Source organism: Euprymna scolopes, chromosome 33 (genome assembly GCF_053919585.1).
Source record: "Euprymna scolopes isolate OS-2025 chromosome 33, ASM5391958v1, whole genome shotgun sequence".
Classification (NCBI taxonomy): domain Eukaryota; kingdom Metazoa; phylum Mollusca; class Cephalopoda; order Sepiida; family Sepiolidae; genus Euprymna; species Euprymna scolopes.
The window spans coordinates 81,025,704-81,047,088 of record NC_136514.1 but is presented as its reverse complement, the minus strand read 5'-3'; the positions used below and the strand labels follow the sequence as shown (position 1 = coordinate 81,047,088).

The window sequence follows — 21,385 nt, the reverse complement described above, 5'->3', positions numbered from 1 at the left end:
CTTTCAAGCCGACTTCGTGAGGTGGCATGATGTGGCCCTTACTTGATTTTTCCAAGTACTCTAACCACTGCGCCATTAGTACTTGTGCAAGGACCCATGGCACAGTGGCTAGAGTACTTGGAAAAATCAATTGTAAAAAGTGATATTCTTCTGAAGGTTGAATCCTCAATGTGGGCGACTGAAAAATACAATCGCGAATTACTTAGGACTTCTATCCAGTCATGGCTGACAGAACAAGAGCATGCTTTCCCCATGAAGTAAATATAGGGTACCATTCACAATTCTGTCCAAATTCCCGAATCCGAGAGAAACATTCCCTAGTTCGACAAGATACGCCTGAAGAAGGTCGGGGGTTACATCGACTGAAACATTGTGAAAATGACACTCAAGATGAGAACAGTAGTCGGATGAATCCAAATAATATGAATGACCATATTGTAGTTAGCTAGAAAGCAAGAAAACGGAAGAAAGTTCCGCAGGTGTGCAGTTCTAAGAAAGAGGCTTTGTTCATGGAATCTACGTTTAGCTTTAGACATAGATAAAGAGTGAGGGAAATTATTGATAGTGGTTTCAACTAGACGAGTGTTTTTTTTGTGAAAGTCAGGCATGAGGGGACCACAGATTGGCATGAAAATAATGATAAAGCAGAGACAGGCTTCCAACATCTTTTCTGTGGGAAGAGAAAAGGGCATCCCCCACTAATTACGAAGTCTATTTTGAACTCTGTCAAAGCAGGATAAGATGCACCTGGCAGCTCCTGCCCAGATGTGACAACAGTACTCCATCCTTGCACGTACTTGGCTTTATCGTTATTTTCTCACACTGGTGGCTGTCGAGGGAGCGCACAAGTTCACAGCTAAGAAAACAAAACACAGACTCCAATGTTTCACAAGTATATCGATTGGACTGTGTGTGTATGTGTGTGTTTCCATCAATCCGCTACACGTTAAGGCCCACATCTACGTCCTGTCAAGGCTTTGTTTGTTGCTATAAGTTCATCTTGATTTCCCAAAACTTTCCTAACCTGCCCCAAGCCTCAATCTGTTTGCAATTGCATCCAAACTTTCAACAGAACTCTTTCGAGTCCAAACTCCAACTGCTGTCAAAGTCCCACTGAACTGTTATCGATTGTTTCTATTGTTGCCGACTCATAGCCACTCCCCAAATCTAAAAATTTCGCAGTTTCATTGTTCGATATCTCTGTTACAGCCATTTGTCACACCCGAATTTAAAGTCAACCCTTACTTCTCTTTAGTCTATCTTGGTCAACAGTTTCCTATTCACTGTCTATTGATAAATACTTTTGTTACTCACTAAACACACTTCCTTTCCAAACGTCTTTTTTTCTCTTACTTCCTAGCATTTAACGCCACTGGGGGTTGACCATAGTATCCCAATTTAATGCTGAATCCAGTAATTTCAGAAAAAAAAAAAAAAAAAGATTCTGCTTCAAGTTCTTTACATATTTATTCATGGTGTTTGGTTTGGTTGTTTTGTAGCAGAAAATTGTTTTTGTTTTTTTACTTTGCAGAACATGATTGAGTTTTGCAAAAGGAAACGATAGCAGCAATAACATTCACAATTTGATGCATTTTTGTTCAGGAAGCCAGTGTCTTTAGACAGCTTAATCTGGTAGCACCAGTTCTAAATTAGAAAAGATTTTTAAAATATATATGATCAAATGAATAAATTAGAGAAAACATATACATAATATATCGCATACTCCTCATCATCAGCCTCCTTTGTGTTTATCTTGTGTAGTGGATTTCTTTTGCCGATTGGATTTTTCCCTGCACAATAAACAGTCAAAGGTTTTGTCAGAGTGAAGTTTGGCCATCTTAATATCTATGTTTAAGGTATCCAGCTATCTTTATTTTGCCAGCCCTTTCACTAGGGACCGCCATCTTGAATCCTGTTTTTGCAATGTTGTTGTTTGTGTATACTACATGTCTGTACGAACCTGATGATGGAGGCAGGAAGATAAAATGATGGGGCTGCTGGAGTAGAAAGTTAAAGAAGGAAAGGAAGAGAGAAGGGGGGAAGGGAAGAGAAAGAGGAAAAAAGAGAGAGGAAAAAGAAGAGAGAGGGGAGGGGAGTGAGAGGAGGGGAGAGAGAGGAGGGAAGAGAGAGAGGAGGAAAGGGGGGAGAGAAAGAGAGAGAGGGAAATGAAAGAGAGAGAGGGAAATTAAAGAGAGAGAAAGAGAAGAAAGAGAGGCAAGAGATAGAGAGGACAATGGAGAAACAGAAAAATTGGGGAGACATAAAAAAAAAAATTGTTTTGATCTTTATATTTTAAAAATGTTTATATTTTTATAGACTAAAAAAAAAAAAAAAAAAAAAGAAAGATTTTTTTTACATATAAATCAATTTTGGGGAGAAACCCCCTTCCCCATCTTCCAACCAAATAGATTCCCAGACTTACTTCCATCAATTGGTTCAAGCCATCTCGGAATTCTTTGCGGAATGACATATTCTTGAACCAATCAAAGAGATTCACATATTCCATTTCCCATCCTAAAAAGAAAAAAAAAAGATAATTTTCATTGTGTATTTTTTTTAATTAACAAACAAAAAAAAAATCCTTCCTTAAGGACTGGCAGGGATATTTCTTGGCTTTGAAAGGGGAAAGCTGTAACAAAACAGAAAAGTTTTAAAAAATTAAAAGACACGTGTAGGTAAGCTCTTTGACTGCCTCTCCCTCTCCCAATAATAAAACTAAAGAAAAAATAAATAATAGAAAATCATATTGGAATACAAAATTTTAAATTTATCGGTTTAAAGCAAAACATTTTCAAAAAATAAACATTTATTTATTGAATACTTGTACAGTTTAATCAAGACATTAAAAATTGAAAATCTTGAAAAAAAATTATATTGTACGTATCCGTTAAGGAATGAAGTTCTCTGGAAAATTTTTTTAACTTAATTTGATCAAGTAGTTTTTTTTTATTATTACAGCGAAAAAAAAATATGATACCGATCAAAAGTGGCGGTCAACCAATCAGTGGCCGCGCCTTTGTTCGGAGGGGGGGGGGCAGTAAGAGCCTGGCCGCTTGGTCGCAGAAGGGAAAGAAAAGAAAATGATAAAAAGCGACCTTTACATTTATCTAAGAAAAAGAAAAGGAAAGAGATTTTCCTCTCTCATCTTCTCTCCACCCACCCCTCTCTCAACACATCAGTAAGGGAATAACATCCTTTCGCCAGGAACACAAACCATCACGTCCAATTAATCACAAAGTCTTTGCCATGCATGCCAGCCTGGGTGGTCCCTCAACGCATAAGTCCATCTGTTAATTTTCGGAATTATTTTTATGACTTATTCTGGCGTTGACACGCGCTGTAGTATCCATTCCTGAGGAGGGGGGGGGGTCATTTTGATTATCCACCAAGAAACAGACGTATTCTATTTAAAACAACATCAAAACATCATCATCATCATTAGAGTCCAGCTGCGCGAATTCTCCTGAATTCGTGTCAATGGGCCACCCAGACTACAAGCTGTTCTTTAATCAACTGGCAAGGTCTCCTGGCATCGCCCGGTCCCCATCGGGTCACAGCTCGCCCCCTACCTGTTTTGTCTTTTACCTTGTAAATGACACCCAAGCCCTAACCCCGGGCTCGGACCGTCCATAACGGAATATTCAAGTTCTCAGATCAATTGCCTCTAGTGTGAGGAGGGAGAGAGAGAGAAACAAACAAAAAAGTAACAAAACAACCAAAAATCACAACTTGCCAGCCCCCATACTCTAAAAACAAGAAAAAAATCGAATGAGAATTTAAAAAAGAAAAAAAAAAAAAAGGATAATTGTTCACTTGAAAGTCCAAGAGTCTTTCATATAGATGTCAACCAAAAATCAACAATTGTGTTTTTTTTTTTTTGCTCTCGTCTTCTGTGTTTGTGTATGTGCATGCATGTGTATTTTAGATCAGGTGATGGGAGAAGTGACAATTCAATTAGGGACTATGCATGCAAAGAAAATGTCTTTCAGTTCACTACAAAAATGAGGGCTCTCACACCCCCTTACATTTACGTGTCACTCTCCCCTTCTCTGTGTTTTTTTTTCCTTTCTTAATTTTTGATAATTTTCAGCTTAACAGCAGGTTTCAACCTGCTGGCTGTGGGCCTTGACATTTCGTTTGCAGGTGGCGTTTCCACCGGGATATCGGTCCCCTCCACCGGAGACTGCAGTTCTTGCATTCTGCCTGATCTAGACATAGTGCACTTATTGGTATCCCCTTTTCACTCAGGTGCTCTTATTGTCCATGTCTTGGTTTTACCCCACCTTTTTCTCTGCCTTATCCATACCAACCGTGTTATTATCACCATATGATTATGACCACAATGGCGTGCCTCCCTGGCTAGGCTATTATGCTAACCACATCCTCACCGGACTAACTTGGCTACCTAATTCTGGGTGCAGCTCTGCCCCGCTCCATTATGACCACCACCTACTCAGGCTGCCACATCCCTCCTCGGTGGATTGCCCATTTGAAATCCATTCCTATCCACACTGCAACGACCGAAGTCAGCAAAATGAAAACGGAGTAAATGTGGTACTCTGGTGGCTGCAAGGACCTGAACCAAGCATGTCGTGGTCAAGTCGCATCTCCAGTGATTCACCTATCTCCGAGTGCTTCGAGGACAGTCTACCTCCCGGCTACGCAGTCAAAATTCGAATTACCCTTAGTACCGTCAGTTTTGAATCCGACTGAGGTGCCGGAAAACGCCTACGTCAATAGGAGGGGGGAGGGGAGATCATTTTGATTATCCACCAAGAAACAGACGTATTCTGTTTAAAACAACATCAAACCATCATCATCATCATTAGAGTCCAGCCGTGCGAATTCTCCTGAATTCGTGTCAATGGGCCACCCAGACTACAAGCTGTTCTTTAATCAAGGTCTCCTGGCATTGCCCGGTCACCATTGGGTCACAAGTACCATTTACTGAATTTAAATTTAATAAATAATTTTTAAAAGAAATTCTCCACTTGTTTAGCTATAAACCGTTAAATTAAAAATTTTGTATTCCAATATCAACAGTGTTTACTATAAACAGTAGATTTTCTATTATTTAACAAATACGTGCTCGACTGTACTAGACATCTAAACCTTACACTTCACCAACATTTGAAGAATAAATGCCAAGCATTACCATCGCCATGGCATATAAAAAAAAAAGAAAATGAAAAAATAATTTTCCTGATGAAGATTTTGTTTGGAATCAAAATATCGAATTTAATTTTAATAAATAAATATGTTTATTTATATTGAAAATAGATTTTAATAATTTAATTTTAATAAATAAATATGTTTATTTATATTGAAAATACATTTTAATAAATTAAGTTTAATAAATAAATATGTTTATTTATATTGAAAATACATTTTAATAAATTAATTTTAATAAATAAATATGTTTATTTATATTGAAAATACATTTTAATAATTTAATTTTAATAAATAAATATGTTTATTTATATTGAAAATACATTTTAATAATTTAATTTTAATAAATAAATATGTTTATTTATATTGAAAATACATTTTAATAAATTAATTTTAATGAATAAATATGTTTATTTATATTGAAAATACATTTTAATAAATTAATTTTAATAAATAAATATGTTTATTTATATTGAAAATACATTTTAATAAATTAATTTTAATAAATAAATATGTTTATTTATATTGAAAATACATTTTAATAAATTAATTTTAATGAATAAATATGTTTATTTATATTGAAAATACATTTTAATAAATTAATTTTAATAAATAAATATGTTTATTTGTATTGAAAATACATTTTAATAAATTAATTTTAATAAATAAATATGTTTATTTGTATTGAAAATACATTTTAATAAATTAATTTTAATAAATAAATATGTTTATTTATTTTGAAAATACATTTTAATAATTTAATTTTAATAAATAAATATGTTTATTTATATTGAAAAATACATTTTAATAAATAAATGTTTATTTATATTGAAAAATACATTTTAATAATTTAATTTTAATGAATAAATATGTTTATTTATATTGAAAATACATTTTAATAAATTAATTTTAATAAATAAATATGTTTATTTATATTGAAAATACATTTTAATAAATTAATTTTAATGAATAAATATGTTTATTTATATTGAAAATACATTTTAATAAATTAATTTTAATAAATAAATATGTTTATTTATATTGAAAATACATTTTAATAAATTAATTTTAATAAATAAATATGTTTATTTATATTGAAAATACATTTTAATAAATTAATTTTAATGAATAAATATGTTTATTTATATTGAAAATACATTTTAATAAATTAATTTTAATAAATAAATATGTTTATTTGTATTGAAAATACATTTTAATAAATTAATTTTAATAAATAAATATGTTTATTTGTATTGAAAATACATTTTAATAAATTAATTTTAATAAATAAATATGTTTATTTGTATTGAAAATACATTTTAATAAATTAATTTTAATAAATAAATATGTTTATTTATATTGAAAATACATTTTAATAAATTAATTTTAATAAATAAATATGTTTATTTATATTGAAAAATACATTTTAATAAATTAATTTTAATGAATAAATATGTTTATTTATATTGAAAATACATTTTAATAAATTAATTTTAATAAATAAATATGTTTATTTATATTGAAAAATACATTTTAATAAATTAATTTTAATAAATAAATATGTTTATTTATATTGAAAAATACATTTTAATAAATTAATTTTAATAAATAAATATGTTTATTTATATTGAAAAATACATTTTAATAAATAAATATGTTTATTTATATTGAAAATACATTTTAATAAATTAATTTTAATAAATAAATATGTTTATTTATATTGAAAAATACATTTTAATAAATTAATTTTAATAAATAAATATGTTTATTTATATTGAAAATACATTTTAATAAATAAATATGTTTATTTATATTGAAAATACATTTTAATAAATTAATTTTAATAAATAAATATGTTTATTTATATTGAAAATACATTTTAATAATTTAATTTTAATAAATAAATATGTTTATTTATATTGAAAAATACATTTTAATAAATTAATTTTAATAAATAAATATGTTTATTTATATTGAAAATACATTTTAATAAATATGTTTATTTATATTGAAAATACATTTTAATAAATTAATTTTAATAAATAAATATGTTTATTTATTTTGAAAATACATTTTAATAAATTAATTTTAATAAATAAATATGTTTATTTATATTGAAAATACATTTTAATAATTTAATTTTAATAAATAAATATGTTTATTTATATTTAAAAATACATTTTAATAAATTAATTTTAATAAATAAATATGTTTATTTATATTGAAAATACATTTTAATAAATATGTTTATTTATATTGAAAATACATTTTAATAAATTAATTTTAATAAATAAATATGTTTATTTATTTTGAAAATACATTTTAATAAATTAATTTTAATAAATAAATATGTTTATTTATATTGAAAAATACATTTTAATAATTTAATTTTAATAAATAAATATGTTTATTTATATTGAAAATACATTTTAATAATTTAATTTTAATAAATAAATATGTTTATTTATATTGAAAATACATTTTAATAAATTAATTTTAATGAATAAATATGTTTATTTATATTGAATGAGGTTCTGCACTTGTTTGACTTTTAAACTGTTAAATTTTGGAATTTAGTATTTAAAGAAAAATAAAAAGAAAACAGAAAGAGAAAGGAAAAACGAAAAAGAAAAGGAAAAAAAGAAAAAAAGAAAGAAATGTGTATGTAAACTCTCTGACTGACCCTCCCCCCTACTCATCTCCTCAAGGAAAAAATAAAATAAAAATAAGGAAAGAAAGCCAAGTGACAAACCTGACAGGCTGAAGAGATTGACTGTTGGAGTCTCCAGTATGGTGCTATTAGCCATTGTAATTGATGGTTGGAAATGTTTCTTGTAATTGTTAATGGATACGATACATTGGCTGCATTAAATGTAACTATCCGTTTTCTCATTCTACGATGGACTGGAATTTCCTAAGGATTCAGCTATTGTCTTCAATATGCCATTCAATTTGCCTGTCTGACAAGATTTTCCTGAGCAGCTAAAAGCAAATACTTTAATACCATCTGACTAATTTTTGAAAAAGGTTTTTTTTTTTAACACAAAAACAAATCGGTATTATATTACTTATATTGATTGAACTATTGTTCTCATTTTGAATGGTATTCATGCAATGTTTCTGTCAAGCAACTGAAGGAGGCAGCACATAATGCTAAGAAAAGAAAAAATTACTAAGCAGATCAGGCCTAGATTTTAGTAGCATTTGGGAGCCTCTAATTATAGAAAAAAAAAAACAAACATCGTACACCCTTAAAATTTTGGTAATGAAAGGGAGATAATCCCCTATCGATCTTTATTAGTTGCCTCCCCTTTGTCAAATTTTTTTAACAGGCACAGATGCAACATTGAGGCAATGAGACAACGGTTGGAGCTTAGTTGGCAAAGTGGGACCTATTAGATTGAAGAGTTCATGCAGAAACAGCTTAGTTTGGAAGACAATTTCTAAAAGCTGTCCACCACATGCCAACATGTAAAACAGACATTAAACTGAATACGATGATGATGGTGAGGAGTAGGAGGAGGAGAAAATAGCTGAATAAGTAAAAATTCAAAAGAAAAGTTTACCTTTAACGATTTTATCATTGGAAAGAATCGGATAAAGTGTTGACCATACAACAACATCAGCAACTGTTAATTTTTCCTGCAGAAATAAAAAAAAAAAAATATCTTGTTACAATGAAGATTCGGTGTCAGTCTATAATTATACAAACTTGTTAACATTGTCCTAAGACTTTTTTTTTTTTATCATACCAGCAAGCAGACATATTTAGTGCCGAATCCAGTCATTTTTGGTAAAAGTTTGACTCTTATTTAGGACTCAGCTTTGTTAAAACAAAAACACACTTCGGAAAAATCTTTATGATACACGGGAAGGAATTTAATATTCCAAAAATCACATAAATTGATCAAATAGTTTGTTTTTTTATAAAGAAAATCATTTTTAAGTGACTAATGGGAATTTGTCAGCATTACAACATAAATCTAGTATTTATAAATTATTGTTGAGTTATCTCCCTTTGTTTTTGACTTTTGTTTTTTAATGGCAGGTGAGATAGTTACTTCTCAGATACTAATAAAATTTGATTTTCTTAGTTAAAAATAAAACTACTTTATTAATTAATGTAATTTTTGGAATATGAAATCTTTGTTCCGTGACGGGTACACACATATAAAAGATCTTTCTGTGTTTTTTTTTTTTAATTAAATTCGATTCTAAATAAGAACTAAAGTTTTTATATTTCAAGTTCTTTATATTTTCAAATATTTATGGTGTTTGGTTTGATTGTTTTGTATAAAAAACATTTCGTTTTTGGCTTTGCAGAACATGATTGAGTTTTGCAAAAAGAAAAGGAAAAAAGAATAATATCAATGTTTGGTGCATTTAAGTCTTCAAACAGCCTGATCTGCTAACACCAGAAAAATTACTGGGAGTTATAACTTATTTAAAAACTAGCCTGGGTGCCCGGCGTTGCAGTGGTGTTTAGAGGTGGGTGTTGAGCAAAACAAAAAAAGAAAAAGTGGTGGCAGGCAGGCTCGAACCCGTACCAAAAAGGAGGAAAAGAATGTAAAAAAAAAAAAAAAATGTGACGTCTTTGTCGTTGCGTCCATCACCAAACCAGAAACAGCAAAATTTAAATTAAGGCTAGACAATCGAAAAGAAGGGATGACTTTAAAAAATATCGGCAAAAAAAGCAAGCCCTCCTTGTCGAAAAGTGCCCAGGGTGAAGGAATTTATGTTTTTAGCCAATTTTTCGATATTTGGTATGCAAAGGGTTGAGCTTGTGAAAATCCGTTGCCTCTGTCGAAAGTTTTAGGCAGGCAGACATACATACATTTAAATAGACAGGTGAGATTCATATTATAGATGAAAAAAAAAAATTGAAGATTTCTTTAAAGTGAAGAAAATTGTTGATTAGATGATGTAGCAGTTTTTAAACGATTTCAAGGGAAATTACATTTTTTAGTTTTTGAGATGAGGATTGGTTATTCGTATTATTTGGATTCATTGGACTACTGTTCTCATCTTGAATATCATTTCTACAATGTTTCGGTCGATGAAACCTCCGACTTTCTTCAAGTGTATCTTGAACTTGGGAATGCTTTTGTCGAACACAGAAATTACTTAGGACCTCTATCCAGTCATGGCTGATGGAACAAGAGCATGCTACCCCCTGTGAAGTAAATAAACGGTTCCATTCAAAATCCCCAAGTTCAACAGAAACATTCCTGAGTTCAACAAGATACACCTAAAGAATGTCAGAGGTTACATCGACCAAAACGTTGTGAAAATGACACTCAAAATGAGAACAGTAGTCCGATGAATCCAAATAATATGAATTCAAGGGAAATATTTGTTAGATTTTAATATCTGTAAACCCCGACAAAAATCCAGTTTGGAGTCCCAATAGATGGATGGTGAACCACTGCAACACCTTTCTGGCAATTCCTGCAGCTGCGCTGGCTCCGACTGTATTGGTTTGCCTTTCCGTCGGACTTTGCAACGCCAAGAGGAGGATTCTGGTAACTGGGCAAATGAAGGTCTCCTTACTAAAATAGTAAAATATTACAGAATGCAATGCCAACAAATTATTTGTGACAATCTACAAAAAAATAATAAACAAACAAACAAATAAAACTTCAGCAGTTAGGTTTATCCTGGCAGCTAAGTGCTTAACTTATCACCTGCCCAAGCCTGCATCCGGAGAACCAACTCCAGCTCCGAACTGTGTAGCTACAACAGATGCTGCAGTGCACCAGACTAGATGTAGAATGTCATTGTCTTATTAGACAGAAAGTTGCCATTAATATGAGCTACTATTTTTTTCCTGTTCTGCTGCTATGTGTTATCTATACAACATGACAGCTATATGTGATGAGCTGCTCTCTGGATCATTTGTAGAAATTAGAAAAAATAAAAAAATGTCCCATATTAGTGCAATGCTTGTATTCACACTTACTTTCACAAGGGTTTCATCTTTGCTGTCCAATTTTTTGTTAATATATTTTAGTAACAAATTCAGGTCAGACGTATCAACAGCTTTCTCCTTAGCAATCCCAGAATGCAACGCCAACAAATTATTTGTGACAATCTACAAAAAAATAAATAAAAAACAAACAAATAAAACTTCAGCAGCTAGGTCAATCCTGGTAGCTAAGTGGTCAACGATACAGACTGAAAACCTAGGTGTGCTAAGTTTGAATCCAATCCATTCCACAGAAACAATTTTATCAAACCTAATCTTGACCCTGTGCCTAACCTCTTGGAAAGATGGTAAATTATTAAAAACCTAGTTTTCCTATTTAAAAATTACTAGCAAGGAGACCCAACGTTGCCCGGAACTGACTAACAATCAACAAATGTTTCACCCATATTTTTGTCATCGACATCGGTGAAATCGACCATTTTTCATTCAAATCGATTGATTGCGTGCTCTAGTTGAAGACCCATCGTGGTGCACAGGGAGGAAGCTCCCATGCCTTTCACAGTGACTTAATTCACAATATATTGTAGTTTGCATTGCACTGTAGAGAACATACTGTTGATTTTATAAAATTCTTTTTTACATATTTGAATTAAAATTTAAAATGCAAAAGTCCAGTATCATACTTTAATTGTGCTCCAAACAGAAATATTAATTTTGAATGCACCCCTGTCATATAAAAGAACCTACTGTTGATTTTATATGTTGGGCCTTCCTGCTTGTATGGTAATAAAACTTCTCAAATGCACTTGTGATGTTAGGCTGTGTAAGGTGTTAACTTTGGTCAAAATCGCCTGTTCCTTTAATGATCGGATTATTTTGATTATTGATACTTATCGAAGACATTCCGATACAAAATCTATCTAAGAACACTGCCAGCCACATAATGTTCCTACATGTATAATTTCATAAAAATCGGCCCAGTCGTTTTTGAGTCCATAGGGAACAAATTCACAGACAAAGTTCCTTTTATATAAAAGTATAGATAGAGATTTAAACAAACTTCTTAATATACTTAGTCATGAATATGCGCGCAACTACATGAAGGTTAACTAATTTGCATATTCTTTTAAGAAACAAGTGTTAATTACTTATTCATTTTTTATAGTTTTTTATTAGATAATTGTTTCATTTCACTATTACACTGATTCTATTTATGCATAGTTTCTACATTCTGCATAATTGCGTAGAATTTAAGATGAAGATGTTCTAATACACTGAAATATTTTCATATATTTAAAAGTGACCTTGTTGGTTGTATGCAAAAAATCTCTAACAAACTCCTCTTTGAATACTGGGTCTACAAAGTTGGAATTTGATATATAGGGTATTTGGACCTGTAGCACAATTTCGATTTGTTTTTAGCTGATAAGGAGTCAAAATTGAAATAAAAAGACACTGACCATGGTCTGGCGCAAGTATACCTGTTTTTTTTCTGCGCATTTTTTTTTTTTTTTACAAAGGAGTCACCCGGAGGCCACTTGAGAATAAGGGTTAATGAGTGTAGTCAATGGGATAATATTATAGCAATCGTTAGTAGTGGAAATTTCATAAATTGGATTACATGTAGGGACGGCTCATCAAGAACTTGTTTACGTTGGACTTGAAGATGACCAAATTGTAATCAGCTAGAAAGCAGGCAAACGGAAGAGAGTTCCACAGGCGTGCAGTTCTAAGAAATATTGTTTTTTTTTTTATGGCATATCAACCCTTTTCAGGTTATTTAATGCCAAATCCAGTGATTTTGAAGAACAATTTTTTAATAGAGTATATATTTTTTTTTAAGTCGGTTTCTATTTAACCCATAGTTGGCACCCTAACAGGTACTACCACTCCGGGTCAGAGTGGACCTGGGAGCAATGGCAATTAAAGGGTGGCTCCACACTACCCAAAACCTGCAAACTGGGGACTCACCATCGGATATAGTTTAAGGTCATACCCAGGACCTTCTAAAAAAGAAGCTTTGTTCATGGAATCTACATCTAGGTTTAGGCACAGTGGGGGGAAATTATTGATAGTGATTTCAGCAAGACAAGTGTTTTTCGTGAAAATTTGCCAAAGATGGGGACCATAGATTGGAGCTCAGACGAGCACGAAAATAACGATAAAGCACATACAAGCTTACAACATCTCGTCTGTAGGAAAGAGGTTGCAGGAAAGAGAAAAGGGCATCCCCACTAGACTACAAAGTTTATTTTGAATTGTCAAGGCAGAATAAGGTCTTTCTAGCAGCTCCTGCCCAGATGTGGCAACAGTACTCCATCTTGAACTACTTTGCTCTTATGTGCTAATTGAAAATTATAAGTTAAACGTCATTTTTTTTTTTTGCAGTTTTTGTATACGTGTAGATTTTGGTCATATGCTAACAGATAAGGCTGGAGAGCTATACGTTTTGATTTCAAATCTAGCTGATGGTGCACAAGTCATTTTTTTTTAACTTTTGATATTACTACTATATATTAGGTACAATATAATGATCAATAGAGAATTGGCTCTATAATAATAAATACAAAATCTGCATGAATGTACTTGTAAAGCAGGCACAGGGACGCAACATTTCGGCGATGGGACAGAGACTGGAGTTTGGTTGATAGTGCGGAACTGATTATGTTGGAGATTCTTTTTTGAACCATGACTAAGAGCAAGAGAGACTAGTGGCGGATGCACCAGCCAAAATGTGGTAACAATACTCCATACTCCATGGACGAATGGTGGCCTTGTACAGATACAGGATACTCTTAGACGGAAGCAACTTTCTAGCACAATAGAGATAACCCACCTTCCTTGCAGCAACGTTGGCAATCTCCTCAATGTATTTGTTCCAATACATGTTACTTGCGAATGTTAAGCCGAGGAGTTTGAACGAAGAGCTTTCAACATCCTCCTACATACAGCGCTTGGTATTCCCAAATGGTCACCTATCTATCAGTTATCTGTATGGAAAAGGCAAAACGGCCACACGCATTTTTGTATGCCCAGCAAAGTATTTTATTTTCAGGGAGGGGGGGGTACTATATTTTAGAACTTTTTATATACTCCTTAGCTTGTAATATTTACAATTTGCGAACGGTCGTCATCTCTGCATTTATTTTCAGCGAGTTTTCTTAAAAAAAAGAAAACCTGGTCTCCAGTGTTTGTTTGTCTTTTTCATATAAATAAAACGAAACTGAATCAAATCAAATCAGCTCACTGGCCTTCTAAGGCAATCAGTTTTGATCAATGTGGGAAAAACCCTTCATATCAGACAATTGCTATTCATTTGAGAGTTCCCCCTTTTCCAGGGAGCTTGGTTTCCACAACATCGTGGAGAAATAAATAAATGAAACAACGGAAATCTGAACTGGCCTTCAGCCAACATTCATTTCTGCGCATTCACTTAACAAGTCAACTTTTTGATTGACATCGCTAAATTTGAACGCTTTTCACTTCCTATGGCCTCGTAGCGTAGCGGTAAAATGTCATGTTATCTTTCGCTTACTTTTCCGTCTTCACATCACTGTGTTACGGGTTCGAGCCTGCCTGACTACTGAACCTTTTTTTTTTTTTTTTTACACCTATAAACACCCGGACAACACCAGGTACCCCCGCTAGTAAACAATAGGGAGATAATGATTAAGTTACATTAGAACTTTGTTACATCACCATATTAATGATGTTAAGGATGATCACAATAAGTATAAGGGAAACAAAGAGGAAACCACTTTAGGCCAAGGTATTTCAAAGCTAAATGCTTCTCATCAGAAAAGAAGGCGAAATAAAAAATCAGCATTATACAAAAGTATGAGCAAGATATATATGTATACAGTTATATAAGCACACTAGCAGTATATACCTGGCATTGCCTGGCCAAAATATTTTGCCAAGCAGAGGGATTAGTCACATACTATTTAAGATACACCGAATATCCTAACTTGTTACGAAAAGTGACCAGATGTTGGATTTAGGAAAGCATAAAACACATCCATCTTGGTCTATGAAAATCAAACGCAAAGCAATTTTCATAGCTTAAAGGGGAAATAACTCTCATAGCTTAAATAAATAAATTTACTTCCAGTTTCAAACGCAACCGTTGTCAGCTATTAATTCAAAATAGATTACATGTAACGTAAATTAAATTTAATATAAATTAAATAAACCAACTTTAAATAATATTTCTAAAATAGAACAATTTAAACAATTCTATTGTTGCAACAAATAATTAATAACATCGAGTTAATTATTAAAATAGATTTTTTTAAATGTAATATGCAAATGAATGAGGTTACTCATCGAATGTATATTTCTTTTGAATACATAGTGTGTGTGTGTGTGTGTATATATATATATATATATATACACGACATAATCGCGTTGACACACCGGTTTTTGTCAGATCACCGAAATTAAGCAACATTTAGCCTAGTCAGTACCAGAAGGGTAACCATTTGGGAATTCTAGGCACTGTGTGTGTTCTCTGCTTATCTCGGCATTTGTTTCCAGTCGTCCTGTACGTGCACTTCATTTGCCACTTGTATTTAACAATGTCGACTCAGGAGAGGTGTGGTTGGAGATTGTGCACCTCCTGCCACAAAAATTTCATGCGCGGGCACCCCTTCGTGGGTATCCATATTTTGTCAAAGATGAAGGAGCCAGTGTGTCTGTGTGTATATATATATATATATATATTGTGTATATTTAGGCAGCATTTTCTCATTTAGACAAATATCATTGAATAGCACGGAGTTATTCTGTTTTACAATTTTCCTTTTTATCTTCTCCAATCTCCGAATAGTCCTTTTTGTGTTCTTCTCGAAATTGTATAAGTTGGATCCATAATCGCGAGCGCTTTCGAATGTCTAAATATATAAATATATATATATATATATATATAGATATATAGAGAGAGAGAGACATCAATAAAAAAATAAAATTAAAAAAATAAGACTATATATTAATATATATAAGTTTATTCATTTATTCAAAAAGGGTATAAATCAATTACGGGTGTTAGATAAGTATATATAAAGAGTTCTTACTTATCTAACACCCCTAGTTGATGTAGACCCCTTTTGAATAAATGAATAAACCTGTATATATATATTAATATATAGTTTTATATTTTCATTTTATTCCTTTATTGATTTCTATATAAGCTCCAAAATAATTTGTTGAGCTTTATATTAACCCAATAAATCTCCTCTCAAAGAATTAATCATTTTTTTTCTTTTAACTCCCCCATATATATATATATATATATATATATATATATATATTAGAAAGCATGCTGGAATAAAAGTGTATAGAAGTCAGTTTCAAGTATGAAAGTTAATTCATAAAAATGCTAACCTTTTGTACATATTAATTAAATTGTGAACAAACAGACGACTTTATTATAATAGATTTAAATATTTATATATATACTAGCAAAAGTACCCGTCGTTGACTGGGTTCAAAAACAGCCTACAGAAAATGGTCTCTGATTTATGAAAATATGATAGGTTATGAAAAGGAAGGGTTGTAAATTTGGGTTGAATTTGGGGGTATCAAAACCAAAGCAAAATATGATGAAAGTAAAAATAAAATAAATAAACCCCATAATTTATTATACCATACCTGTTCACACTGAAACACTTATCACAATATTCTGTGGATCTATATTAAAAAAACCTTGTTAAACTTTGTGATATATTTCCATTCAATAGATGTCAGGTGCGAACGAACAACCCATAATTTTATTATACCATATTTCTTCAAACTGAAACATAATTATCAAAGTATACTTACGCAGATAGATATGAAAACTCTTTATTAAAGTTTGTGCCTATTTGCATTCTATGGAGGCCAGGCGTGAACGGAGTCCCCACAATTTTATTATACCATCCCTATTTAAGTTAAAACATACTTATCAAAGTAACCTTATGTACATCTATATCAAAAACACTTGTAAACGTTTTTTTTTTTAATTTTTAATTTTTTTTATTTTCATATTTTATGGACTAGGCGTGAATGCAGACCCCACAATTTTAATCAACCACCGTTCTGCCAGATCAAACATAACCATTCCTGTGTCTCAATACATCTTCTACCATTATATGTAATCAGTATTTTAAATTAGTCAACCATATAGGAGCCTATTCGTGACCAGACACACACACACACACACACAGACATTCGGCTTTATATTATAGATATAATTTCTGTAGAAATATACCTCATTTCCTTATGTATACCAATCCTTATTTAAGAAGCTCAATGTAATTACAGAGCAATATAATGAATGTATGACAAAAGTCTATATTCCAATGATGGTGACCATCTTACAATTTATTCCTTTAATTCAGTTGACATTTACAATTCTTGACAATATCTGTTTCATAGCACAAAATCAATCACTTAATTATTATATAAATCCATGAATCTATTTTGCCCTTAACTCATCAGAAGAAATAGCAACAATAAATCCATCAAAAGGAAACAAAGTGCGTTTTGACATGATTAAAAATCCGAAAATTGGAAGAGAAGCTGTAGATACCTTATAATACGTTTACGTTACGCCATTTTGAATGTAAATGTCAACTGAATTAAAAGAATAAATTGTAAGATGGTCAACATCATGAACTTTGGAATATAGACTTTTGTCATTCATTCATTATATATATATATATATATATATATATATATAACTCAGGAGAGATGTTGGAGATTGCGCACCTCCTGCTACAAAAATTTCATGCAGAAGCACCTCTTTGTGGGTATCCATAGTCTGTCATATATATATACCATATATATACATACCCGATGTAAGCAAGCAAGAACGCCCGGACAGTCCACAGTTTTATGATTGATGTCACTGCAAAAACTAAGGTCGCCATCTCCCTTAACTAAGATTGATGTATATATATATATATATATATATATATATATATATATATATACACACATGATTAGGAACAGCTTGTGAAAGTAATATTTCCTAGAAATTTTCCCCAAAGATGAAACCAGCTCAACCCACTACGGTACCAGATAAGTAACATGGTGTTTGGTTTGACTGTTTTGTTTTACGGCATATCAACCGTTTTCAGGTTATTTAAGGCCAAATCGAATAATTTTGGAAAAAAGTTTTTGATGTTTCACGTTTTTTTTATATATCTTTAAATATTTATTCATGATGTTTGGTTTGTTTGTTTTGTAGAGGGAAATTGTTCCTTTTGTTTTTGACTTTGCAGAACATGATTGAGTTTTGCAAAAGGAAAGGAAAAGCACAATAATGTCAACGTTTGGTGCATTTTAGGTCAGGAAGCTGGTATCTTCAGGGTAGATAGCATGAAAGAAAATGAAACGACCTTTGCTTAAGTAAGCAATACCTCACCTGTAATTTTGTAGATTCCCATTCGAGCCAGGTGTCAATTTTAGCTTCAACCGGTCCATCGCTCACATCTCCACTCAATAAGAGCCTAGAAAAGAAGAGAAAAAAAATTTAATTTTTTTTTTTTTACATGGGCATCACCACTTATCAAGGCCCAGAGACCACTTGAGGATAAGAGTTAAGAGTGTACAGTAGTCAATTGGACAATATAGTAATCGTAAGTAATGGAAATTTGTTAACTTAAGTGGAACGGCTCATCAAGAACTTGTTTACGTTGGACTTGAAGACAATCAGATTGTAGTCAGCTGGAAAGCGGAAAAACAGAAGACAGTTCCACAGTTCTAAGAAAGAAGCTTTGTTCATGGAATCTACGTTTAGGTTTAGGCACAGATAAAGAGTGGGGGTAATTATTGATAGTGTTTTCAGCTAGACGAGTGTTTCTTGTGAAAGTTTGGCAAGGGAGGACCATAGATTGAAGCTCAGTCGAGCACTTGCCATGAAAATAACGATAAAGCAGACACAAACTTGCAACATCTCTTCTGTGAGAAAGAGGTTGCAGGGAAGAGAAGTCTATTTTGAATTCTATCACGGCATGACAAGTCCTTTCTAGCAGCTCCTGCCCAGATGTGGCAACAGTACTCCATCCTTGGACGTACCTGGCTCTTATATAGATTGAAACGGTGAAATTTATCATTATTATATACATCCGCTGTACAAGAGCAGTTCCAAAAGTAATGCCTCCTATTTTTTAAATCAAAAAGTTGAAGAGCTACGCAGACAGGAATGGTACCATTAAAATGAACAACCTTTTGTGCTCCACAATTTATTTTTTCTACATGAGTCGCCACCATTTTCAATGCACTTTTGCCAGGAATTCAATGACGCACCCCTGCTTCTGGCACATGTCCATGATAGGGGTCGCTTCCTTAGAATATCACACCATCAATATCTGCAACAGAGAGATGAAACTTTCAGATCATGAATGCATGAGTTCAGTCATCGTAATGAAATTTGCAATCCACTCTGATCTATTTGTGCAGACTAAAAAAATAGAAAACATTACTTTTGGAACGTCTTTCATAATATATCTTCAGCAATCTCACATTGGAACACTTCATGTGACCAAACAATCTCAAGACTTTACATTCGAGGACATTTAACAGGATGCAAGTACATTTGCACATGTCTGCGATGCTGATGTGATCAGATAGTTTACGATCAGTAATGAAGCGCACAAGGTTCCGTCATCATAGCAATACAATTTGCAATCCCCTCTGATCTATTCGGGTGGAACAAAAACACAGGAGGCATTATCTTCTATAATATAAAGCTGAACGTCTGTGTGTGTGTCTGGTCACGAATAGGCTCCTATATGGTTGACTATTTTTAAAAAACTGATTACATATAATGATAGAAGATGTATCGAGACACAGGAATGGGTATGTTTGATCTGGCATAATGATGATTCATTAAAATTGTGGGGTCTGCGTACGCGCCTGGTCCACAAAGTATGGAAATAAAAAATTTTAAAATTAAAAAAAAAAAAAACGTTTACAAGTGTTTTTGATATAGATGTACATAATAATACTTTGATAAGTATGTTTTAACTTAAATAGGGATGGTATAATAAAATTGTTTGGTCAGCGTTCGCACCTGGCCTCCATAGAATGGAAATAGGCACAAAATTTAATAAAGAGTTTTCATATCTATCTGTGTAAGTATACTTTGATAATTATGTTTCAGTTTGAAGAAATATGGTATAATAAAATTATGGGGTGTTCGTTCGTGCCTGACCTCTATCGAATGGAAATATGTCACAAAGTTTAACAAGGTTTTTTAATATAGATCCTCATAATATTGTGATAAGTGTTTCAGTGTGAACAGGTATGGTATAATAAATTATGGGGTTTATCAATTTTATTTTTACTTTCATCATATTTTGCTTTGGTTTTGATACCCCCAAATTCAACCCTTCCTTTTCATAACCTATCATACTTCCATAAATCAGAGTCCATTTTCTGTAGGCTGTTTTTGAACTCAGTCAACGACGGGTACTTTTGCTAGTATATATATATATATATATATATATATATATATACACACACACACACACAGGTTATATGCTTCTTGAAGTGTTTTTATATTGCTAATACTGGAAATTTATTGGATGGCATGTTTACATTTTTTTTTTTTAATTTTATCTCTAAACAAGGTATACTCCTACTGGGCTACTATAATTTGCAGCCAGCTTTATGGGGGGTATTCTAAGTGGGGAGTTATGCAATAAGATGTTTGTTCACATACCATTTATTAATTAATATTTTAACCAGAGGCCATATTTATCAATAGCCAATAGGTTTGTTTTAAAAGTTTAGAACGGACAAAAATGGTAAATGGTGATTTTTTTTCTTAGTTTTTTTTTTTTGTTTTCTTTTTTTTTTAGTTGCTTTTTAGTTGCTTGTTTGTTTTCTTTTCTTAGTTGCTTTTTTGTTGTTTTTAGTTGCTTTTTTATTTTTTTTTAGTTGCTTTTTTTTGTTTTCTTTTTTTAGTTGCTTTTTTGTTTTCTATTTTTTAGTTGCTTTTTTGTTTTATATTTTTTTAATTGCTTTTTTTGTTTTATTTTTTAGTTGCTTTTTTTGTTTTCTTTTTTGTTTTCTTTTTCTTTTTTTAGTTGCTTTTTTGTTTTATTTTTTAATTGCTTTTTTTGTTTTATTTTTTAGTTGCTTTTTTGTTTTCTATTTTTTTAATTGCTTTTTTGTTTTATATTTTTTTAATTGCTTTTTGTTTTATTTTTAGTTGCTTTTTTGTTTTCTTTTTTTGTTTTCTTTTTCTTTTTTTAGTTGCTTTTTTGTTTTCTTTTTTTGTTTTCTTTTTCTTTTTTTTAGTTG

At 31.6% G+C, this 21,385-nt stretch overlaps 1 protein-coding gene across 1 annotated transcript in view; it reads right to left on the bottom strand.

Annotated features, from left to right (window-relative positions):
* LOC145258326 (methionine--tRNA ligase, cytoplasmic-like) overlaps positions 1-21,385 on the bottom strand; it is a 94,831-nt gene that overhangs the window by 61,349 nt on the left and 12,097 nt on the right. The window contains exons 3-6 of the mRNA XM_080116476.1: positions 18,501-18,585; positions 11,129-11,260; positions 8,736-8,811; positions 2,423-2,514 (exon numbers count right to left, since the gene is read on the bottom strand). Of these exons, the coding sequence (XP_079972602.1) occupies positions 2,423-2,514; positions 8,736-8,811; positions 11,129-11,260; positions 18,501-18,585 (385 nt within the window). The remainder of the gene's footprint in view (positions 1-2,422; positions 2,515-8,735; positions 8,812-11,128; positions 11,261-18,500; positions 18,586-21,385) is intronic.